Source organism: Miniopterus schreibersii, assembly GCF_964146895.1.
Source record: "Miniopterus schreibersii genome assembly, chromosome: 1".
Classification (NCBI taxonomy): Eukaryota; Metazoa; Chordata; class Mammalia; order Chiroptera; family Miniopteridae; genus Miniopterus; species Miniopterus schreibersii.
Window position 1 is genome coordinate 1,012,746 of NC_138101.1, and position 23,475 is coordinate 1,036,220.

The 23,475-nt window shown below is 57.6% G+C and overlaps 1 protein-coding gene across 1 annotated transcript in view; it reads right to left on the reverse strand.

Annotated features, from left to right (window-relative positions):
• ZFYVE28 (zinc finger FYVE-type containing 28) overlaps window positions 1-19,631 on the reverse strand; it is a gene marked incomplete at its 5' end in the record, with an annotated part of 39,174 nt that extends 19,543 nt beyond the window's left edge. The window contains 2 exons of the mRNA XM_081156484.1: window positions 2,278-2,418; window positions 19,593-19,631. Of these exons, the coding sequence (XP_081012610.1) occupies window positions 2,278-2,418; window positions 19,593-19,631 (180 nt within the window). The remainder of the gene's footprint in view (window positions 1-2,277; window positions 2,419-19,592) is intronic.
• Window positions 19,632-23,475: the final 3,844 nt, after the last annotated feature.

The window sequence follows — 23,475 nt, forward strand, 5'->3', positions numbered from 1 at the left end:
GAGGCTGTAAAAGGAAGACCGACCGTGGCTCCCGGCTGCCAGGAGGACGGCTCCGCCCCGGCTCGCCGCAAAATAATGGTAACTCGTTTTAAAGGCTCCAAAATTATTTTACATTTTCCTCCTGTTCAAGGTACAAAGGACAGCAAACTGTTTTGAACACTCTGCGTATAAAAGGGTAGCAGGATTGTTTTTATTGCCTCTCAAATTCCATTCTGTTCTCTTCTTTAAAATTGTTCTGTTCTTGAAACGCCTGCTGTTCCTGCTGTAGGATACAGGAACGCCGAAGTTTGCGTTTTCTTTCTTTAACTCGTCAAAGATAAACCTAACGCACACGCCCCACGGGAAAACTGGGAGAGCGGGGAGGCAGAGACGCGAGGATGCCCTGGGGAGGACCGCGGGCGGCACCCCCCCATTCTGTTCTCCGGGGCCTGCTTCAGCCGGCCGGGCCCTCCCCGTGTGGGCACCTACGACCCCATGCTCTTCGGCTGCCGAACTGCTCGGACGTGTTGTGATAACGCTTCACAAATCTGCCTTGTGATGGCAGCCACCCGAGGTTCGGGCCTCTGGTGCCCTGTCCGGCTGGGCGTCTGCGAGGTGTCTAACTCCTCGCCAGTCGTGGTGCGTGACCTGGGTCTGGGGCCATTTTCCCAGGTCCCCTCCCTTTGAGAACCGGCACTACGAGGTCAAGAGTGTAACCAGCACTTACGCCTGATTACAATCTGCAGGCTGCTCTCCTGAAAGACAGAAGCACCGGTCCACACCCTCACCCTCCGCAAAGCTAAAGCTCTGGTCCCTCCCTCCCACCCTGCGGGCTCATCTGTTTCTCTTAGGGAGCGGTGGGCACAATCACCACAGGTGGGAGGCTCGGCCTTTCGGGGTACAGAGCAACTCACTAAACTCTGGAGAGACGGCACCACACAGAAAGCACCAGCTTCTACAACGCCCAGAACAAAACTCAGCCAACACTGAGGGGTACTACTGTTTCTTTTTAAAAGGTTTTATGGGTGGGACGGTCCCTTTCTCATGAGTCAACAGAGTAATGAACAGACGACGGCGGGAACAGCAGTTACTGCTCAGTAAATGTCAGCTCGTGGTGACAGCCAGGGGTCCAGAGAACAAAACACCAATGGAAAAGGTGTGTGTGCCCCACGTTCACGGCTGCATCACCCGCAACAGCAAGGAGAGGGAAACAACCCAAGTGCCCACCGGCAGGCAAGTGGTACAGAGAGGTGGTGCGTACACACAATGAGGTATCACTCGGCCATCGAGAGAAGGAAATCTTGCCCTGGCTGGTGTGGCTCAGTGGTGAGAGCGTCGGCTTTCGTACCGAAGGGTCACGGGTTCGATTCCCCGTCAAGGGCACGTATCTGGGTTGCAGGTCTGATCCCCGGCCCCTGTTGGGCGCGTGCAGGAGGCAACCTGTCGATGTGTCTCTTTCACATCAATGTTTCTCCCTTCCTCTCTCTCTCTCTCCTTCCTCTCTCTAAAAATCAATGGAAAAAATATCCTCAGGCAAGGATTAACAAACAAAAAAGAATGAAATCTTAACATCTGCAACAACGCGGATGGACCTAGCGGGTATTATGCTAAGTGAAATCAGGCAGAGAGAAACAAATACCATATGATTTCACTTAGATGCGGAATCTAAAAAGCAAAACCAATAGACAAAACAGAACAGAAACAGACCCACAGATACAGAGAACAAACCGATGGTTGTCAAAGGCGGGGGGTGGAGGTGGGAGAAATTTTAAAAAAAGAGCCAGAGCTCTGAGCTTGTCGAGGGGGCCTGTCTGTGACCTTCGAGTGGTGGTGCCTGGACGCGCTCCCACCCTGCCTGGCCGCCAGAACAGGTGCCGCCAAGGGCGACAGCAGGCTCCCCTTCATTCACTGACGGGACAAAGACAAGAACGACGTCACATTTCTCACTGTAAACAATGCCGGTGAGAAGAGAGTGGAACGAACCTGTACGGCATTGAGGGGGGAAATGGTGAACAAGTTATAGTTCTAAACCAAGCAAACACATCTTCCAAAACTGAAGGTAAAACCCTTTTTCATTCAAGCAGAGGCTAAAAGAATTCACGACCAGTCAACCTGCGCTACAGGAAATGCTAAAGAAAGTTTTAGGCAGAAGGAAAATGACACCAGGTGGAAAAAGAGGTTGCCACAAAGGCCGGGAGCACACCAGAGGGGTGGTTGCACAGCAAACATGCCAGGTCCTCTTCCTGACATTCAATGGCATCCAGGCCTCGTCGCCCAGGACGGGCCCTGCGCACTCACCTGGCAGGAGCGGAACTGGCTGACGAGCAGTGTGCACCGCTGCGGGTCCTTCCGCCCGTCCAGGCTGTCCAGCTCGGCGGCCACCTGGTTCAGCTCCTCGTCGGCATAGTAGAACTGGGCGAGCAGCTGTGGGTCCGACCTCTGGGGGAGACAGGCACAGTGGGTGCGAGCCAGGCAGGAGGCGGGGGGGCACCGGGCGGTGCCTGCTCCCAGGCTGTGAGCAGTGGCCAAGACCCAGGGTCCAGGGCCCTGACACCTCTGGACAGCAAGCAGTGTTGGCTCTCCCGTCGGCTTCCTGCATGAGAATCTCTACGCTGCTTGTCCCTGGCACGCCTGAGTCCCTCTGCTGTGAGACCACAGTGCCATGTCTGCTTCTCAGAGGCCACCCGAGGCTGCGGGACCCAGAGGACCGTGTCTCTATAGGGAAGCCAGACAGCAAGTCCCCAAAGTCCCCTGTGGAGGGACAACCCACAGATAAGGGGCTCGGGGAGAGTGGGGTCCAGGGGTGATGGCTGATTGACCAACGATGTCCTAACACCCAGCTCAGGAGTTGACCCCAGTCACAACAGCCCACTGGGGTCCATGCAGCCTCAAACCCACCGGTTCCCTGCACAGGGGTGGGGCTGGGGGTAGGGTCGGGGAAGGTCCCACAGCAGATGCCAACTGTGACTGAAACCAGATGGGTGATGCAGAGCCCTCCCCCCTTCCCATATTTGTCCTGTGGTCCTGCCCACCTTCTGACAGACACATCCGGCCCCTCGACAGGACGGTTCTGAATTGAGGGCACTGGACAGTGAGGCCTCCAGGAGGCTAAGTCCGCTCTGAGCTGGCACAGCATGGGGCTATGCCCACACCTGTCCAGAGAAGACCTCAGGCACATCACCCTCAGCACACACCCACAGACCTCAAATCCAAACACACCGCTGCCCAGGTGACATCAGGCCTGCTGTGCGAACCACGGCCAGGGAGGCAGTGAGATTCAGGCTCAGAAATGGCCAGAGGTGGCCATGGTGCCAGCCGCCCACCACTTGCTCCGGTCAGACCCAGGTGGGGGCTGAGCCTCTAGAGGCTTCATGCTCAGCCCCTCAGCTCACCCCCCCCCCCGGTGTTCTGGAGAAGCTGACACTACCACGTGTGCACGAGGGGCTATGGGGGAGCGCCATGTGATCACGTGTGCACATGTGGCTGTGCACGTAAGTGTGCTTGTGTACACATGTAAGCGCACATGTGAATTTGTGTGAGTGCACACATGAAGGTGCGTGTGTGTGCATGTGTACCTGTGTTGCAAATCTGCATTTGTGTGTTTATGTGAGTGTGCACACACATATGCACGCATGTGTAAACGTGTGTGCCTACCAGCATGCATGCGTGTGGAAGAATGTGAGTGCACGAGTATGTAGTCTGGAGAGAGGGCCTGGGAGGAGTGGAGCTGGCTGATGCTCCAAATGGTTCCCCTCCCCCATCCCCATCCCCCCAAGGTCCAGCCCCACCCCTGACCCTCCATTATGGCCCATTTCCCATCCTGGCGCCTTCTCTTGGCTTTAAGATAGAATCTAGGGGTGCAGAAGGGGAGAAGTCAGCCTGGACAGAGACCAGAAACTCTTGCTCTCTGAACCCCGACCAGGCTTCACCCTCAAACTTCCTGGTCCGGCAGGGGATGTGGTGGGGCTTGTGGACAACTGGGGGGGCCACACACACCTGCCCATGGACAGGCCCGAGGAGGGAACCACAGCTCCCAGGCCTGAAGCACCCAAACCAACGCCCCGGACTGTGCTCTAACTGTCCCACGACTGCGACAATCACCACGCCTGACCGCCTCACACTTTCCGTGAAGGGCACGTGGCAGGCGTGGCAGAACCTGCCACCTCAGCTGAGGCCGAGACAACGCTGTGGGTAGTCTCCCCCGGGCTTGGATTTCAGTAAATTAAAAACCTTGAAACCAGACCTACAAATGTGTTGACCATTAGCAAAAAGACAGCTGTGAACACACACACGCAGCAGAAGAAATTAGAGAACTGGGGGAAATGTTAAATCTAGAGGCTATCTTTACTGAAACACAAAAGGCCTGCACTATTTCACAGTTTGGGTTCTACGCCGAGGTAGCTTTCCAGCCCCACAGGATGAGAAGTTCCTGGGTGTCCCCCAGTGATGCCGGGCGGGGGGCTTTATTGGTGTGTCAGTCACACAAGTGTGACCATCACTGTGCCCCAGATGCCAGTGCTGTGTGAGGAAACCGCCAGGCAGGGGTCCTAGGGAATGAATTAACATAATGTACAAAATTAAACTTGTACCGATCAACAGAATCCAAAAGAAACGCTAGGGCCCTGCCTCTCCACAGTCCAGTGCGGGGAGGAGGCGTGGGCAGGCGGGCAGTCCCTCCTGCCACCACGCAGGTCCACGGGGCCTGGCGGGCGGGCCACCCTCCCTCCCCCCGCTGGCTCTGACAATGAAGGAAGGAATCTTAGGAACATGACAACTTGTTTTCTCTGTGATTTGAATCAGCCAGCCTGACTCAACATTTCAAAATTAAATTTAAGGCCGGCCGGCGTGGCTCAGAGGTTGAGCATGGACCTAGGAGATCGAGGTTTGATTCCCGGTCGGGGCACATGCCCAGGTTGTGGGCTCGATCCCCAGCAGGGGGTGTGCAGGAGGCAGCCGATCAATGACTCTCAATGACTCTCATCATTGATGTTTCTCTCTCTCTCCCTCTCCTTTCCTCTCTCTGAAATCAATAAAGATATATTTAAAAAAATTTAAATCACCTAGTAAAATACCCACAACAAAGAGACTCAACTGACATAAGCAGGAAGGGCTTGCTCCATGTGGGGGGAAAAAAAATTGTAAGGAAATAAATTAGAACCCAGTAGGAATGTCTTTTACAATCACGCTGTCCCTACTTTTTCAAGGATAAATGCAGAAGAAGACAGGAATGAAAGTCACGAGGAAAGCACCTCGCTTCAGAGGTGAGGGGACCGTGGACCAGCCGCCGCGGAGAAGGCAGGAGAAACAGCAGCAACCCAGCAGCGGTCAAAGCGCAGACCGACGGGCTCAGAGCTAAGCTGGTAACGCCGATTAAATCGCTCAGACGCCTGTTCCGAGACGTGGGCGGGGATCGGGAGGGGTGAGGTCGTGGGGAGCAGGCGGGATGTAGACGGGGACACCGAGGCAGGGGCGGGAGGCGGGGGCAGCTCAGCCCGGCCCCAGGTGGCTGCGGATGGGGAAACGCTCACCGTCTGAGACCCATCCTTACTCGCTGCCGTCCACCGTTCAGTCCACCGTCCACCGGGAGTCCGGCGGCCCCGGGGCGTCGAGGGGCATGTGGGAGGCCTGTCCCATTTCCGGTGGTTACACAGTCTGTCCCGTTAACTCGTGAGACCCCCTGGCCTGGACGCTCTGCAGTCTCACCGCCGCCCGCGTCCCTGTATACTTGTGGTTACCTGTCCTACCGGAACTCAGGCTACCCCCTCCGAGGTCCATCTGTCTGTCTCCAGTTCAGGGAGGGTCGTAGTTGGCATGTCTTCAGCCACTGCTCCTCCGCCACCTCTCTCCCCTCCTCTCTCCCTGGGCTCCTGGGGGCGCTGTGCCTACCCTGGGGAAGCCCTGGGCTGCCACACGGGGACCCGAGGTACGTTCCTCCGTCCTGCTCTCCTGAGTGACGCCGTCCCCTGATCTGTGGGATGGCCACTGCTCCACATTCCAACTGCGAAGTCTGAGAAGGCAGGGACCACGTGCTCCTCCCTGCACCCTCCCGGACCGAGCTCGGGGAGCCCAGTGAGCACCTGCCCCACCCTTCGCCCACCAGAGCTGGCAGCTACCGCTCCACCCTGCCGCACCCACTCATGAGCCCTGCATCCGGGGGCCTGTCAGAGCCGCAGACTCTGGGTCGGCACCTTCATCCCCCCGAGGCTCGCCACAGATCCTGGCTATTCCAGAGGAAAAGGAGAGGCGGCTGCAGCCGAGCCAGAGCGCAGGGCCCACCGGCCCTCCCCACGCCAACCTACATGCCCTCAGGGTGGGGCCCAGAGCCGATGCCCAGGCTCTCAGCAGAGGTCTCTTCTCCGTGGGGCAGACGTAACCTGGTTACCTGCAGGCTCCGGAATGTCCTGGTGGCCACTGGAAAGGTGCCCACAGGGACAGATGGTCACCCAGGAACCTGTGGGTCCCCCCACCTGGCAATGGGGAGGCTGCTAGGCTGTCCCATCAGGACAGGGGCTGGATGAGGGCTGGTGGCATGGACAGAGAGCATCTCGGGGTGACGAGACCCCCAAATGCATTGTCCTGCTACAGAACCGATCCACAGACCAGGCAGCTGGCTGGCGGGGCAGGGTGGGGACACTTTTTCAGGGACAGTCAGGGCCTCCAAGATCCAGGAACAGCCACAGAGAAACTCACAGGCCTACCAGGAAAGAAAACCTCAGAGCCCTGCTGTCTAGATGGGGGACACACATGGCATGATTCCCGGGGGTGAGGCACTGTCCCCGCGCCAGGGCCTCCAACTCAAAGCTCTCTCAAGAGAAGCAGAACAGATCGGTGGCAAAATGCTGAGCTGAACTTCACAGAATTGGTGGCTGGGATGCCCACCCGGGAGAGTGGCTGACACTCAGCAGTCACGTTATCGGTCACCCGGGAGGGACTCCAGGGAGCCCCGACACTGCCCCACAGCAGTGGCCACGACAGGCTCCGTGAGCGGACGGCCAGGATGCGGCTCCTCCACCCTCCGGAATTCATGTTTCCACCCGCTTCCCTCATGGAGGTCTATCCTCATGGGGTATTTTATGCTTCAAAGTCTTCCATGGGTCCCCTACCCAACATCTCTGCCGCAATAAATATATAAAGAGAATTCTGAAGTTTAAAAAAATGTCCTGTGGCAGCGAGGCCTAGTGTCACCTCGATCGAGTTGTCCTTATAATCGTATTAGCACACGAATGACCAAACACCGTGGACACGGGACGAAGTGCTTTCGGAAACACGCGTCTTTGTGGACGTGTGCCTGGAGTTCTGACTAGTTAACGTCCTGGGCAAGTTATTGACGGCGGTGGACTTCATGTGAGCCCGAGAAACCAGAGCTCACGCTGGGTCAGCGGGACAGGGGGGCGCTGCGGGAACGTCTGGAGGTCAGGAAACTGGGGCACAGAGAGGCCAAGACACTGGCCAAGGTCACTCAGCTACAGTGAGGTGCCGTGGGGTCGGGCGTGCCCCGGGGCACCCCCACCACGCTGCTGACCTTCATCCTTAAACACACTGATAGTGATGAGTCATCACAAAACTAAATTTAATCCTTGAAAGCTGCTCCTGTGCACTTTCAAAAGCAGCTCTGCAGACGGGCGGCCGCAGGGGCCGGGAGGGGACGGGGCTGCTGAACAGGTACCGGCTCTCCTGTGGGGTGACTGTGGGGGTGCTGACGATGCTCTGGGAGGAGACAGAGGTGGTGACTGCACAACACGGTGAATGTGCTAAACACCACTGAACTGTCCGCTTTAAAATGGTTAACACTATGTTACCTGAATTCTACCTTAATTTTTAAAAAACGGACGCCTAGTGTGTGTGGGGGGGAGCAGCTCCTTGCATGGTGCAGGCCGGGGAGAAGCCCCCTCCAGCCAGCCTGGCCCCCACTCGAATTCTGCAGACCCGGCCTTCTCCCCAAAAAGAGCAGTGCTGAGTAATCAGTCCCTGGCCAGGCCGAGAATCGACGCCTGAGTGTCAGACGCTAGAAACAAAATGACTATTAAAAATGGGCCCAAAAGTATAAAATAAGCAACACTCACACAAAAAAACATGCATTAAGGCCACATTCTTGTGTTGTCACTCATCGAGGCCGATCATGCCTGTGACCTGGGAAAGAGACGGCTTAAAGCTGGCGCGTCCAGGTAGGTGTACCCCCTGCAGTGAGCGAGACAACTTGGGGGCCGCGTCTTGCTGGCCTGTGGGTACGTCTTACAGGACTGACTACAACGAAATTTTACAGCTCACCACGAACCAGTTACACCCTCCCTCCCTTCACTGAAGACCTCACGCCCCTCTAAGGAGAAGTTCCAAAGGAAGCACAGTCCTTTGTCCACCCCCCACCTGCCGTCTCCTCCCACACCCAGGACTTAAAGAGCCACCATGTCCAGATGCTCCGCTTTGCGCGTTCTGGGAGCGGCTCAGTTCCAAGAGAATCTCAGCGGCAGGGAATTTACAGGAATGTGGGTGAACATGTCGTGTAGAACTGGTCCCGGGGCTCCAAGACAAGGCTCTCTTTCCCTTTCCAGATCCAGGCAGAACAAGGGGGCCTTAGGCTCCTGCCTTGGAAGGAAGCAAAACTGCGAAGCTCCCCCTGGAAGGACCGAGGCTGTCCTTCTCGCCACCAAAGACATCTAATTGCCATGAAGGTCCACCATGCTCCTCTGCAGAGCCCAAGGGGATCCACCCCAAGGTATGTGGAACACAGACCATCAGAACGCCCCCCAAATCTCACAGCCCCAGGAGCTGCACGAGCGGTGTCCTGTGCACACAGACCAGACCACCTGCCTCCTGGGCTCATCGCAGAACCATCACTACAGGGAGGCTTGCGCTGTCCCGCACAGAATGCTATTGGCAACACTAATTTAAAACGCCTGGGCTGGGGATGCTCTGGAAGGAGGCGGGCCAGGCAGGCCACGGGGGACGCGGGCCACAGAGGCCTCCGAGACGGCTATTCTCAGCTATGCGCAGTCCCACGGCCCCACAGTGGTGTTGGCATCCAGGAGCCCACCGGCCAGCATGCAGGTAGAGCCCCGCCCATACCCGACAGAGCTCCCCGCACCCTGTACTGGATCCGAACTCACGCGGCCCCATTAGCACAGCTTGGCTGTTGCCACATGTAGTCCTCAATGTATTTTTGGTTGTTTTTAACTCTATAAAAAGGATGTCATGCGTATGTGGTATTTTGAGACTGGCTTTGATTTGTCACATCCTGTGCGCTCTGCCCGCTGAGTGTTCCAGCCAAGCGCCCCTAGGGGGAGCCCCATCACGCACTCCGCCGCACCCCCAGGGGGCGCCGACTCTTCCGGGTTTTGCTGTGTGAGCAGATTCGTGCACGTCCTCTGGCTGTGTGGGCACCTGTCCCCAGGAGGCAGGTGTTAGTTCCCTATTGCCAATGTAACAAATCGCCACAGACTCGGTGGTTTAAAACAACAAAACGTGACACGTTCTGGTTCTGGAGAACGGAATTATTCCGGCATGGGCGGAATTATTCCAGGACGGTTCCTTCCGAGGGTCTCAGGAGAACAGCGTCCTCGCCTCCTCTGGTGTCCAGAGGCCGCCACTTTCCCCGATTCATCTTCAAAGCTGGCAACGGTGCCCTTCTTGGACCTGCTTCCAGTCACAGCTCCCTCTGACTGTCCCCCCTCCTCCACTACTAAGGACCCTGCGGTCACACTGCCCCCCTTCCTCTCAGCTAATCCAGGACCATCTCACCGTTTCAAGGTCAGCTGCTTAGTGACCTTGGCTCCATGTGCAATCTTCACTCCACGTTCCCACATAACCCGAGCTATTCACGGGCACTGGGGATCAAGACGTGAACATCCTTGGGGCCCATTATTCTGCCTGCTACGGGGGGCATTTCTGGGTCGCACTGTTCACGCCTCAGCAGCCATGTCTCCGATCCTAGGACGGCGGCCAAGGACTCCTTGGGCTGCCCGCTGAGCGGGTGAAGCAGAACCTTGTCACGGACTTGAGTTCCAGCTCCAGGGCCCAAGTTCCTCTTCACAAGGTGGTTGGCCCCATGCGCAGGGAAGGCTTCCAGCTCAGTCCCAAGACAGGGGCCTGGGTGTCAGGGTGATGGCCATGGGTCTGCAGTCCCGGGAGCAGTCCCGGTGGGGTGCCCCTGGTCGCAGGTGTGACCCACTTCCATTAGTGTTTCAAGCCAGAGGGGTCCTGGCTCTGACATCATCTGGGTGCCAGCAGGGGGCACTGTCCTCCGTTCTCCAGACCCACACTCAGTGCAGCGGGTGCCTCCCCAGGTGACAGGCCAATGGAAGACCAGGAAATCTCTTCCAGCCCAGGGCAAGGCCGGGTGTAACCACCTCTCTCACCTTCCCATTAAAAATCTGACCTCACTCGCCTGGCCGAGCATCTCCCTTCTCTCTAGGAGATGGAATGATCGATGCGGGACAGGGCAGGCTCCTGGGGAAGCACCTTTAGTTCAACGACTGGAAAGAACTGTACCAATGGAATCACCCCCATCCTCTCACCAGCCTGAAACGGTCCCCTTGGCGGGCAGTCAGGCCGCAGCAGCCGCAGGCCCACCTGAGTCACTCTCCCCAGCAAACAGTGAGCGCAGGGGAGACGCAGGAAGAGCTGCGCCTCCACCTCGGTGTTTTCCTTGGTCGAGGTTTCAAAACACTAATAAGAGAGGAATTCAGACACAACACCCGACGTTTCATGGAAAACAGCTAACCACAGTGCTGCTTTTCCAAGAACAAGTGACAGTGCAAAAGACGCAGAAGGAAGTCTTTTTAAAAAAAAAAAAAAGTTTTTATTGATTTTTAGAGAGAGAGGAAGGAAGAGGGAGAGAAACATCAACATAACATCCACATCGATCGGCTGCCTCCTGCACGGCCCCTACTGGGGCCCGAGCCCACAACCCGGGCATGTGCCCTGACCAGGAGTCTAACCAGTGACCTCTTGGTGCAGGGGTCAGTGTCCAACCCACTGACCCACACGGGCCAGGCAACGAAGTCTTTTTTCAATCGCTCGATCCATGGGCTCTCGTCCTCCAAAGTTCCCAGAGCTCTGGTGACGGTGGCCCACTGCGCAGGGCTGGAGTTGAGAACACCTTGTCATCAACTGGGGTCAGTAAACACAGGTGCCTTGGGATCCATGCCCCCCAGCTCTTCAGCAGTGATGTCACCAACAACGCCAGGCCACGGGAGATGGCCAGACCCAACACGGTGGGATGGCCTGTGACCATGGAGCTGCCCCACAGGTGCACACACACATCAGACAACAATCAGTGACACGGGGACACACAGAGGCCACGGGGAACGACAGGCAGCAGGGTTTCTCAGCCTCCGCACTGTGGACACGGGGGCCAGTCATCCTCGCTGTGGGCGCTGCTCTGTGCCTTGGGGGACAGTGAGCCTCACCCACTAGGTGGCAGCAGGACATCCCCTCTAACTTGTGACACCAAAAATGTTCCCAGACATCACCCAATGTCCCCTAAGAGTCAAAGCTGCCCCCATTGAGAACCACTGGAGTAGGTGGGGACAGGCGTGTCCAAGAAGGTGGACCTGGTGAGGGAAGACCATCCTGGCAGAGGGGACCTGACGTGGGGGGGGGGGGGGTGAGAGCAGCAGGGAGCCCTGCGGGGCCACAGCAGGAGAGCCCAGGGAACGGAAAGAGGTCAGTGGGGACACCTGCCCCTGGAGGGCCGCAGGGCTTTACTCTGAGATGGGGTCACGGGGGATCCGGGGAGAGGCGAGAGGGAACTGTGTGATTAAAAGACGGTTCCTTCAGCCCAGCCGGCACGGCTCAGCGGCTGAGCACTGACCTAGGATCCAGGCGATCGCGGTTCAATTCCCGGTCAGGGCACTTGCCCGGGTTGAGGGCTCAGTCCCCAGTCGGGGGTGTGCAGGAGGCAGCTGATCAATGACTCATCATTGGTGTTTCTCTCTCTCTCTCCCTTCCTCTCTCTAAAATCAATAAAGATATATATTTTTAAATTGTTAAAAAAAAAAAAAAAAGATGGTTCCTTCAATAGTGCGGTGAAGGCCTGGGGGAGGGGCAGGGTGGAGGGGATCAATGGGGAAAAAGGGACAGCGTAATACTTTCAACAATAAAGATAAACTAAAACAAAAACAAACAAAATAAATAACATAGAAGACAGTTCAGCTGCCATACTATAAAATGGAAGTCAGTGTTGCACTATAACGTTATTTTATCTTAAATTATATAAAGCCTTAATCTTATGCTGTATTTGTATTTCTTTAATATTTCTAACTTTTTATTTCATAAAATGGTATTTGTGGGCTTAAAACAAAGAAAAAGAGAGAACAGCCTGGGGGCAGAGGGAGGCCGCCAGCGAGGGGCTCCTGCCATGGCCGGGAGATGCTGGTGGCTGGGCACAGAGGAGGCATCGGAAGGGTCACCTCCTTCTGTTCTTACTTTAAACTGCAGTGACACACATACCGCAGACTCCGCCACCCCAACCATCTCTAAGTGACAGCTCAGTGGCACTAAGCACATTCTCACGGCTGCACAACTGTCACCACCATCCCCCCAGGACTGTTTTCATCTTGCAAGACTCACACTCTGTCCCCGTTACGCAGTAACTCTCCCACCCGTCACCCAACATCTACTTTCTGTCTCGAGGGATCTGACCCCTCTAGGGACCTCGTATCAGTGGGATCTACAGTGTGTGTCTTTGTCACCGGCTCATCTCACTGAGCACGATGTCCTCCAGGTCCACCCCTGTGGTAGCAGGTGTCAGAAACCCCTCTGAAAGGCTGGACACCACACGCATGGACCACACTTTGCCCGTGTGCCACCACTGACGGACACTTGGGCTGTGGAAACCGTGCCTCTGAGACGCAAGAACTCCTGAACTGCAGGAGGACATGCCCGCAGGGTCCGTGGATGGCGGGACGTACAGCAACAAAGCGCAGGAGGGTCAGGGTCGTTTCCCGGCGAGGCTTGAGCACTGGGGTGACAGAGGTGGGGAGGATGGAAGGGAACAGGGAGGGAGAGCAGGGGAGCAGCCTCATTGCCAGGTGGTGAGACAGCGATGCCTGGCAGCCATCCCCACGGACACCCGGGCAGGGGGCAGGGCTGCAGGTACACCAGGGACATCGGGACATGGAAAGCTGGAAGCTGGTCGACTGACGGGGAGTGTCCCCAGGACCAAGCACGTCCCGTCCACCACAGGAGGCAGAGCTGACGGCGCTCTGAGAACGGGGCTGGCCCTGTGGATCCAGTAGAAGTGACCCTGTGGCTCTGGAGCTGGGCCTCGGAACACCAGGCCCCTCCAGAGATGTGGCCGAGCATCTTTTTCCCTGGGTCATCTCAAAAAACGCCACACTTCTCAAAAAAACTCTAAAAAAATGCTAAAATTCTTTTTGTTTATTGAAGTGAAATTCACATAGCATAAAATTAACCATTTTAAGGTGAGCAAGTCAGTGGCATCTGGCACATTCACAATGTTGTCCAACCATCATTCTCTAGTTTTAAAAGCTTTTCATTGCCCCAGAAGGAGACACCACACTTTCAGCTGTCGCTTCTCATCCCCACCCCCAGCCCCAGCTCTACTCTTTGCTCCCCGGCTCACCTGTTCTGGACATTTTGTGTACATAAAATCACATGCTTTGTAGCCTGTGTGCCTGGCTTCCTACACTGAGCACCGTGCTTTCAGGCTTACCCGTGTTATAGCCGGTATTTCATTCCTTTTTCGGGGCTGAGTAATATTCCCGTGTGCACAGACCACATTTTATCTATTCAGTAATTGTGGATGGACCTTTAGGCTGTTTCCACCTTCTGGCTATTCTGAGTACTGCTGCTATGAGCATGGGTGTAGATCCTTAAGTGCATCTGACATGTTTGTTTGTTTATTTTTTATTGATCATAGAGACAGGGAGGGAGGGAGGGAGGGAGGGAGGGAGGGAGGGAGGGAGGGAGGGAGGTGAGAGAAACATTGTTTGGTTGCTTCCTGCACATGCCCCAACAGGGGATCAAACCCACAACCTGGGTGTGTGCCCTGACCGGGAATGGAACCTGCCACCTGAGCCACACGGACCAGGGTGCACCTGACATTTAAGTAGTTTACAGTCCTTCTAGACATTTTTATGATTATAACACCCCTAAAAATAATTGGAATCATTCTCAAAAACTGAAAATGCAAAGATAAAAGTGGCTGCCCTGAACACAGCACCCACAGTGGGTGTGCCAGCCCATTTTCCCCCGAAACGTGTGCCATGGTTGGCGGGAGGGAGGGAAGCGCGGCTGGAGCAAGCTCCCCACAGCAGAGCCTTCGGAACCCCCTGCAGAGCTCCAGGACCCCCACAGGGGACCCCACTCACAGTGCGCCATCCTCCCCCTGCCCACCCAGCATGGAACAAGCGGAAAGGGCAGAGCTTCAGGGCTTCCTGCGAGAGAAAAGCCATTCCATTCATGCTCGCCCACTACTCTACATAAATTATCATAATATGGCATGTTCTACTCTACTTCTGCTTAATGCATTCAGGTCGGTTTTTAAAACTCCATTCATTTTTGGGACCTGCCCACCAATATCCTTCTTTGCAATGCAACTGTGAAAAGTACAAAAGTAATTGTTTTCCCAAACGAGACTCTGCCGACAGCTCCCTTCCCTCCCTCCCGCAGGACCAAGAGGCTGCAGGGGACAGACCTGACTTCGAGCCCCTGCCCTGCTTCTTCCTGGCTGGGGAGGCTCCAGCTGGCTCATGCGGCCCTCTGAGACCTCATTAGGAAAACAGGGTGCATTAGAATGGTCTAATTATTAACAAGCACCCCAAAACCCCAGCGGCTTAACCAACATGTCTATCCCAAAACTGTCATTACACTGGACCCTTCCCCCCTCCCCCCGCGCCTTTGCCCATGGGGCCCTACAGTCCTCTCCTGGATCCTGAGCCTCCAGCCGAGGAACCAGGGATGTGGTCACAGCCACAGGACGATGACCAGAGAGGTTCCGGGGCCGGGCCTGGCACAGTGGCCCCACCACTGCCCACGCTGGCTGTAACTCAGCTGCAGGACTGTCACTCGGGAGACGCATGCCCAGGGGCACTGAGGGCCCAGGAGGCATCATCATTACTACTTGCAGCTGGTAATGGGGCCCTTCAGCGTCCCTGAGGGTCTGTTCCCCAAAACCAAGTACCTTACAGGCCACCAAAAGGGGAGGAGGGGATGCCCCTGTTGAGATACTTTCACTATCAAAGTCACCTGGTAGAAGACACTGGAAGCTGCATGGCCTCGGGGACTCAAGAAAACACCCGTGTGGTTCTATGTGAGTCCGCGCACACCCTCCTACCCGCCCCCGCGTGCCATGAGTCACGACAGCGGTCATCGGGTAGCTGACCTACTACTGACAGCCTTTGACAGAGACGGTCTCCTCAAACTCCACACAGCAGGACCCGTCACCTCACCTGACAGACAGGGAAACTGAGCCCGGGCTGGGGTGTCGGGGAGGATTCTCACCCGGGCCCTGGAAGGACGCGCCTGCTGCCTCTAGAGCCGCACTCTGCCCAGATCCCAAAGCCACGGCAGGTGGCAGGCCCGACAGTAAAACCTGCTTCAGGCCCCCGGCGTCTCCGAGCTGGAACAGTGGGGGCGCACGGCAGGGCTCGCTAGGTAAGAGCTGTGTGTGGCCAGCGCTGCCCGGCCAGCAAGAAACCCACAGAGGCGTCCACAGGCCCTAGATGCGCATTTCACACATTTAAGATGAGCGTATCTGCTGTTCTGGGAATTCCTGAAGCTCCCGAGAGGCACCAAGCATCTGAAGTGACCCAACAGGCTTCCCGTTGGGGGGGGGGGAGCAGCACAGCACCGCCTGCCGGAGGCCAAGACCAGATACCGTCAGGTGAAGCTTCCGACTGCCGCCTGTGACTCGCCCATTTAACAGAAGCATATCGTGCACTTCCCGTAAACACCCCGCTCTGCAACGCACAGACCCCTGGTGATGACAGGCAGCTGGCACAGACCCTGCCGCCTCTGTGTGCAGCTCAGCCTCTCGCCCGCCCGCAGACACTGACCGCACAGGGCCGGGCTGAGGCCCCCAGCCGCCGACGGGAATGCAGTCAAGCCTCGGAAATGAGCCCAGAGCCCCCGCTGAGTCACTCCCCCCAAACCTCAGAGCCAGCTGGACTCTGGCCTCCCACTGCCCACAGCCTGGCAGTGCTGGTGCCTCTGAAGGAAGCCTCTGGGAGGGGCAGCCGGACCTGGCAGAGGGAGGGAGGGGCCGGCGCCTCTGAGTTCAGGACAGAGCAGAGCGAGCAGGACCCGCCACGCCCGCTCTGACTCAGCACTGCCCAGCATCCTTCCCAGAACGTCCCAGCCCCGCTCTGTGCCAGGCACCTGCCAGGAGCGGGAGTTGGCCCGGGCACAGTCTGTATGCCAGGCTTTCGGGAAGCCCAGCTTTCCAGTAGCTCACCTTGGAGAGAAACCCGCTACTCCAAGGAGAGCCCCGGTCCCAGCCGGGCACTCAGAGTTTATCGGCTGAGAGCAAACCAGTTAACAGCCTGGCCTGACCTTAACACTGACATCCCAAGCCCCCAGAACAGTGTCTGTGCCTGGCACGGGCCTCTGGCAGAGCTCTGTAAGGACAGGACAGCCGAGTGTGGTCTCCGTCCATCTCGACAGCATCTCCCACCCACCCATCAAAACTTCCTCGAAGATGGAAAACACACAGTCATCCTGTGCCATCACTAACATGCCCTTTGATGGTGGCCCAGAAATCTTCACGGGGCCCAGTCCAGGTGCCCTTCACCCGCACCAGCATAGGCCCCTCGGCGCGGGCCCCAGAATGCGAGAACCCAGCCAGAAACGCACGCACTGACGTTTCTGCTTCAAGCGAAGGCACCGACCACTTTCACCCTCTAGGGTTAACTCCTCCTTGGAAAGGCTTCCCCTAAGCAAAAGCAGAAAGGGAACCTCACCGACATTACGGGGAAGGACAGGCTGAGAAGCCGCCCCACACGCCGCTTCCAGGCAGCGCTCGGTCCAGAGAAGACACAAATCCTGAATGCTTTGCCTGAAGGAAAACCACGGTGAGTTTAAAAGACCGCCTTCAAGAAGGGACACGGAGATGGGAGAGCTTGCAAGTGCATTTTAACGTTAAATTGCCGTACTGTACGTCAGATTTATTTTTTACTCAACTTAGGCCATTATTAATGACTCAGATATGAAAATTATCAAGTGTCAGATGAGAACAGTTTAAAGCATCTCCAAAGGCTTTTTGGAGCTACAAGAACAATGAATATTTTTGGGTTTGGAATGTTTTCAACTGCGCTGCAATGAACAAGAAGTTGAGTGTTCGGTTTTAAACCAGAGCTGGGATGAAACCAAGAATGCAGCTGGAATTGTATATGTATCTACATACAAAAGTGAAATAAAAATCCTAACGCAGGCAACAATCTCCCCCACAGACATCCTCCCACAGGTCACATTTAACACTTCGACGATGCCGGGCCCTGAACCTTCCCAGGACTGACTGCGTGCTTCCTTGTGCCAAAACGTGTTCAATTCGATAGGAAGGGGAAGCATAAAACTCGATTCTTCATGCTCAGGCAAAAGTCTGAGCTTTGGTGTGGAAATGAAAAGCTTACTGGGATGACCTAACACACCCCATGCCTTCAAACAATCAAGACATTTAAGTCCAAAGACAGATCTCAAACAAGGGACTGCCCAACCTCAGACTGACCGCAGGGCACTGCTCCCCGCAAATGCCAGGCAGGACACAAGAGATGCGAGGTGCAGATGCGTCGTGAGTCCAGGGGTCGGCGACAAGAACCAGACAACAGGTCGAGACGACAGTGAGGAAAAGGTGAGGATGGGAGCAAACACAATCCCGTCTCCGAGGGCACACGGCTTTGGGCAGACTCTAGGGCTGGTTGACGCACCAGCCCTCCACCTCGGGCAGCCCCTGGAGCTTGCCTGGGAAGGGCAGCAGCCTGCTGAAGAGGGAAACGCAGGGACGCAATTCTCAGTTCTGGACACAAGCTCAAGGACGGTATCATTTTCCACTTCTACAGACTTGCCCTAAGCTGAAACAGGCAGGGCAGGTGACATTACCCAGCTGCTGATGGCACACGGCGTCCACAATTCCTTTTCCTTCCCCTCCAACAACAGAACTTGGTTAGGCGACCCTGGAAACCAGGTTCCTCCACGGCCACACCCTGACAGAGGCGCCGGGAGCCCCGGAACCCCTGACAAAGCGTTTTCAGAGCCACCAGTATCACCTGACCTGCGAAACATTTCCCTCGGCCCCTGCCATGTGTCATGGAAAAAAGTAATGCCGCTGCCCACCCCCAAGTGACCTTTTGACAAGTAGACTTAGTTTTTCCTTAACTGGTGACAAAAGTCACACAAACAAAAAAGCTGCTCCCCGGCGGAGGCTGCCTGCCACCTCCCGGTGGCAATCTACCCACACAGCAGGCAGGACTGAGAACGCCCCTGGGGAGGCTGAGGACTTGGGGGGCACTGAGTGAGAAGAGGGCCTGCAGAAGGCAGCCAAGGGCAGCGAGGCCCCAAACCACACTCCACGCCAGGAAGCACCCGGGCCGTTGGAGCCACCAGCACCCATAGGTAGCTGCTGCATGACAGGAAGGTCAGTGCTGCTGCTCCGGGCACCGGAGAACCAAACCCAAGGCCTCAAGGCAGGGCCCCAGGCACCCTGAGCCCCAACCCAGCAACCACACTGGGAGGACTCTTCCTTCCAAAGGCCTTCAGGCCCCTGAGCTCGGCCCCACGACCTCCAGGGCCTGGCTTCCAAAGGGACCTGCAGCCTCCGGCCCGGAGGGCACCAGGAGGGCGCGGATTCAAGGAAACCCCTCCCCGAGAGACGACCCCCCGTTCAGGACGAGGGGGCGCTGAGAAGCTGAATCCAGAAAACTGGTTAGCCTGGGAGGAGGGGTGCGTTCCCGGGGTCCATCAGCGACCCTCACCCTCAGATGTTCCAGGCGCCCCTTGGTCACCGGTGACCCCACCCGAGCCCCAATCTCCCAACCAGGACCTGGGCGGCCGGGCCTCCCGCTTCGCCGGCCCCGGGACGCCAAGGGTGCGGGGCGCCTCGGACCCTGCGCGCGGCCCCTCCGGCCTCAGCGGACACGGGCCCGCAGTGCGCCTGGCGCAGCCGCCTGGGCGCGGGGCGTGCCCCGGCCCCGACCCCGACCCCGACCCCGACCCCGACCCCGACCCCGACCCCGCTCCGGGAGATGGGGACCCGCCTGCAGTCCCGCCGCCGGCCCGGTGCGGACGGTCCCGGTTCGGAAGGCAGGGCCCAGGCAGTGCTGGGCATCGCCCTGGGCGCGGGGGCCGGGGAGGCGGAACGGGAGCCTGCAGAGCCGGGGCCAAGCGGACAGCGGCCGGCTCGGGGGCGGAGAAAGGCACCCGGGTGCGTTCCCAACCCGGGGGGCGCGCTGGGGAACGAGGGGGTCACCCCGGTGCAGCGAGGGGATGGAAACGTCCTCCGGGGACGGAGCCGGGGCCCGCGGGCGGGCGCGCGAGGCGAGAGCGGACCCGGATGGCGGGGGCGGAGGCGCCCGGGGGGGCTGGGGCTCCGGGGCTCGCGGGGCTCGCGGGGCCCGCGGCGGGCGGCGCGCGGGGTCTCGGCGGCGGGACGGGGCGCTCACCTTGGGTTTGTACAGCCACTTTCGGAACCTGTGCATCATCGCCGCGCCGGCCCGGCCCGCCCGGCGGCCCTCCTTCGGCGGCGCTGCGCCCGGGCCGGGCTGCGGCGGGCGGCCCCGGGGCGCCGGGCGGGCGGCGGCAGGTGCGCGGGCAGGTGCGCGGCCGGGAGATGCTCCGGGGCGGCGCGCGGCGCGGACCCGCAGACCGCGGCGGACGGACGGGCAGACGCGGCTCGGGGCGCCGGCGCTCGCCGCTCGCTGACACCCCGCGCCGCCGCCGGCCCCCGCCGCCCCGCGCTGCACATGCGCCGAGGCCCGCGAGCCCCCGGCCCGCCGGCCGCCTTCCAAGCGGCCCAATCCGCGCGCCGCGCCGCGCCCCGCCCGAAGCGCGCTCGCCGCCCCGGGGCTACCCGGGCGCCTCGAGGGGCGGGGAAACTACAAGTCCCGTCGGGCATCGCGGGGGCGTGGCCCTGCACGCCTCGCCCTTTGCGGCGCCGCGGGCGCTGAGCATTCTGGGGGTTGTAGTCTTCTAGCCACGGGGGCCGCAGCGTGACGCAGGTTGCTAGGCGACGACGCCCAAACGGCACCTCTTCCCCCATCCACTGCGGAGCCGCCGGGTGCTGGCGGAGTCCCGGCGGGGCAGGAGCGAAGTGGGGCGCCCCCCGAGTCCCCTCGCGCCCTCTTGTGCCTGGCGGCCCCTGCGGCGGCGGCTGGAGGCGAGCAGGAAGGTGCGGGAGCGCCCGCGGCGCCGCGGCAGGTAGGAGGCGGGGCCGGGACCCCGCGGAGGGGAGGCGGGTCCCGCACGTGGCGCCGCCGGGGCTCCCCCGCCGCCCGCCTTCTTGCTTTCGCTCCCCCCTTTTGGGTCTTCCCAGCTCCAAGCCCCCAGTCAACGGTGCTCTTTTTTTAAAAAAATCGCCACAGTAACGGTACTTTAAGGAAAAAGACACTGGTCCCCCGTGTTCTCCACGCCCCCCCAGCGGTGCCCCACTTTGCTACTTCAAAGCCACCACCAAAACCTCAGAGCCAGCGCGCGCCCCAGAAGCTGGCAACAAGCGCGTGGTCTCGCGTTAAGCCCCCCTTGTCAGCCGGAGAAACTGAGGCACAGGGCCGCCGGGGCGCGCGGGCGTGGGGGGGACCCCGAGCCCCCACCGCGCCGGGGCTCGGCCCCACCCCGCGCCCCGCTCTGGAATGGGCGGGTTTGGGGCGCAGGGGTACAGGCTGACCCTCGCCCTGGGCAATGCCGGCCCCCACCGAGCTGCTCCCGGAAAAAAAAAAAAAATTGTGGGTTGTCCCCCGCCGCTGCAGCCCTGGGCCTGCCGGCCTTTCGGGCTGGTGGCCCCGCGAAGGAGCAGCCCCGCGGCCGCAGCCCCTCGCCGCCCTGAATCCCGTGACCCGCAGTTTTAGTGCCCAGAGGCCCCAGGTGAGCTGATGTTGCTCAGGTGCGAGCTTCTCACGAAACAAAACGCAGGGGCGACTGGAGAGGCAGGAAGGCTGCTGTTGATCTGGGCAACGGCAAAGCAGGTGGCCGGTGACAGCGTGTCAGAGACAGCGCCACGTGAAAAATTCCTGTAAGGCTAGTAGCGGGAGGTTTGATCAATTTGTTTATTTATTTTTTATTTTATTTTTATTTTATTATTTTTTTAAATCTCTTTATTGATTTCAGAGAGAGGAAGGGAGAAGGAGAGAGAGAGAGAGAGAGAAACATCAATGATGAGAGAGTCATTGATCGGCTGCCTCCTGCACGCCCCGGACTGGGGATGACTGACTGGGGATGGAGCCCGAAACCCGGGCATGTGCCCTGACCAGGAATCGAACCCCGATCGCCTGGATCCTAGGTCGACGCTCAACCACTGAGCCACGCCGGCTGGGCTACATGATTTCTAATAGGAAAAAGTGATTTGGTTTTCGAACAAATCGCCTCTGGAACAGACGTCCGGAACGCATTGAGTTCGAGAGCCGAGGTTCCACTGGCACTGCCTGCTCTCTGCTGTTCACGTCCCCACTGGCCCAGGGTCAGGCGCTCAGGTTCTGGACTCCCTGACCCCTCTATTCCAGTAAAGTCAATGGGAGTCTGGGCAGGGCCAGCTTCCCAGATTTTCCTGCGTGCTGGTGGTCACCCGTATCCGCTTTTGAGCACCTGCTTGACCTTCCCCGCTGGCCTCCTGCTGCTACCCAGTCATGCTCCCGTAAAGCGCACAGCCCTCCGGAGTTGCCTCTTATCTCCAGCTGCTTCTCTCCTGAACCCACCACTCCAATCAGATTTCCACCTAACCCCTCCGCCGAGGCTCTTTATCAAAGTAATCCTTGGCCCCGATGTTGCTAAATCCAGTGATCAGAGCTCGGCCCCATCTCTTCCTTGAACTGTCAGCAGCAGGCGGCCCAGCTGACTGCTCCCCTCCTGGATACACAGTCTTCACTTGGCTGGAATGGATCCTGCTCTGCAGCTCCTTCTTCTTGGAAGCACCTCTGTCTACCCCGCCCCTGGGTGATTTCCTGGGGTCATGTGGTTTCACAAACAACCATTTCTCCCGACCTTTACAAAGCTCACATCTCCAGCCTGAACATTGCCCTGGGACTCCAAACCCCTTTACCTGTTTGCCAGTTGGGTGTGTTACAAATCCCCTGAAACTCAACATGTCCAACGGCACTCTCAGTCTTCCCCCATAAAACCTGCTCTTCATCCAGCCACTTTGTCCGGCATGAGAACTCAGGGTACACACTTGGTGGACTGTTGTCTGTGGGTCCGCCTTTGGCCAACTCCAAGCCGGGGCTATTGTTGCTGCTCAGAGACTCTTTTCAATGCTTCCCACTTTGAAGCTGCTTGGGATGAAGGTTGACCTCAGGGCAGTGGGTGTATCAGTTAGGATTAGGCTTGGCTTCGTGGAAGGAAAAATCCCAGCATTATAGTGGCCCCATTAAGATTATTAATGTTTCCATAAAGGAGATCTGTGAGGAGGCGATCCTGGGAGGTATGGCAGCCCCAAAGGTCATCAGGGACCTGGGCTCTTCTAGCTTGCTCTTGGGCCATCTTTAACATGTTTTCTCACAGTGCAGGATGGCTGCCTAAGTTCCAGCCATCACCACCTGAGTCCAGGCAGCAGGATGGAAAAGAAGAGAAGGGTGTGACCCTCCCTTACATGGAGACTTATCCATAAGTCTCACACCCTGTATGGCTGCCAGGGAGGCTGGAAAATGCTCAATTAAAAATCAGGGTTTTGTTTACTCAGGAGGAAAGAGAGAGTGTAGATTGAAAGACAACCAGCAAAACCTGCCACGTCGGCCCGTGCTTTAAGCACAAGCCATCAGAGCATGACTTGGCAGAAATCCTTAGGAGACTAGCTTTAATCAGAATTAAAAGCCAGGAAAAGAATCTATTTTAATTAAGACACATTTGGGATCTATGTAAATGAAGCCTCTCCGGTGGTTGAGTGTTGAGCTAGTTTGTGTGGAGTAGAATTTAAATCTCATTTCTGTCGATAAAGGATTTGCTAAGAAAAGAGAAGAGTTGGCCCAGCCCACCTTTGGAGTTTCCTTAAATCTGAGATAGTCAAGTCCTGATTAGTGAAGTTAAAATCAATACCAAAAAGTCGGTAAGCTTGGGAATTAAATCCCACAGGGATGGCTTCACGCCGTTGAAATAAAGCTGAGCCCTGACCGGGTGGCTCAGTTGGTTGCAGCATCCTCCTGTTCACCAAAAGGCTGCGGGTTCGACCCCCAGTCAGGGCACAGGTGGGTTGGACACCTGGTCAGGGTGCATACAGGAGGCAACACGTCGGTATTTCTCTCTCTCTCAGTCTCTCTTTTTCCCTTCCTTTCTCTCTCAAATCAATGAACATGTCCTGGGATGACAGTTACAGAAAATAAAATAAAATTTAAAAATAAATAA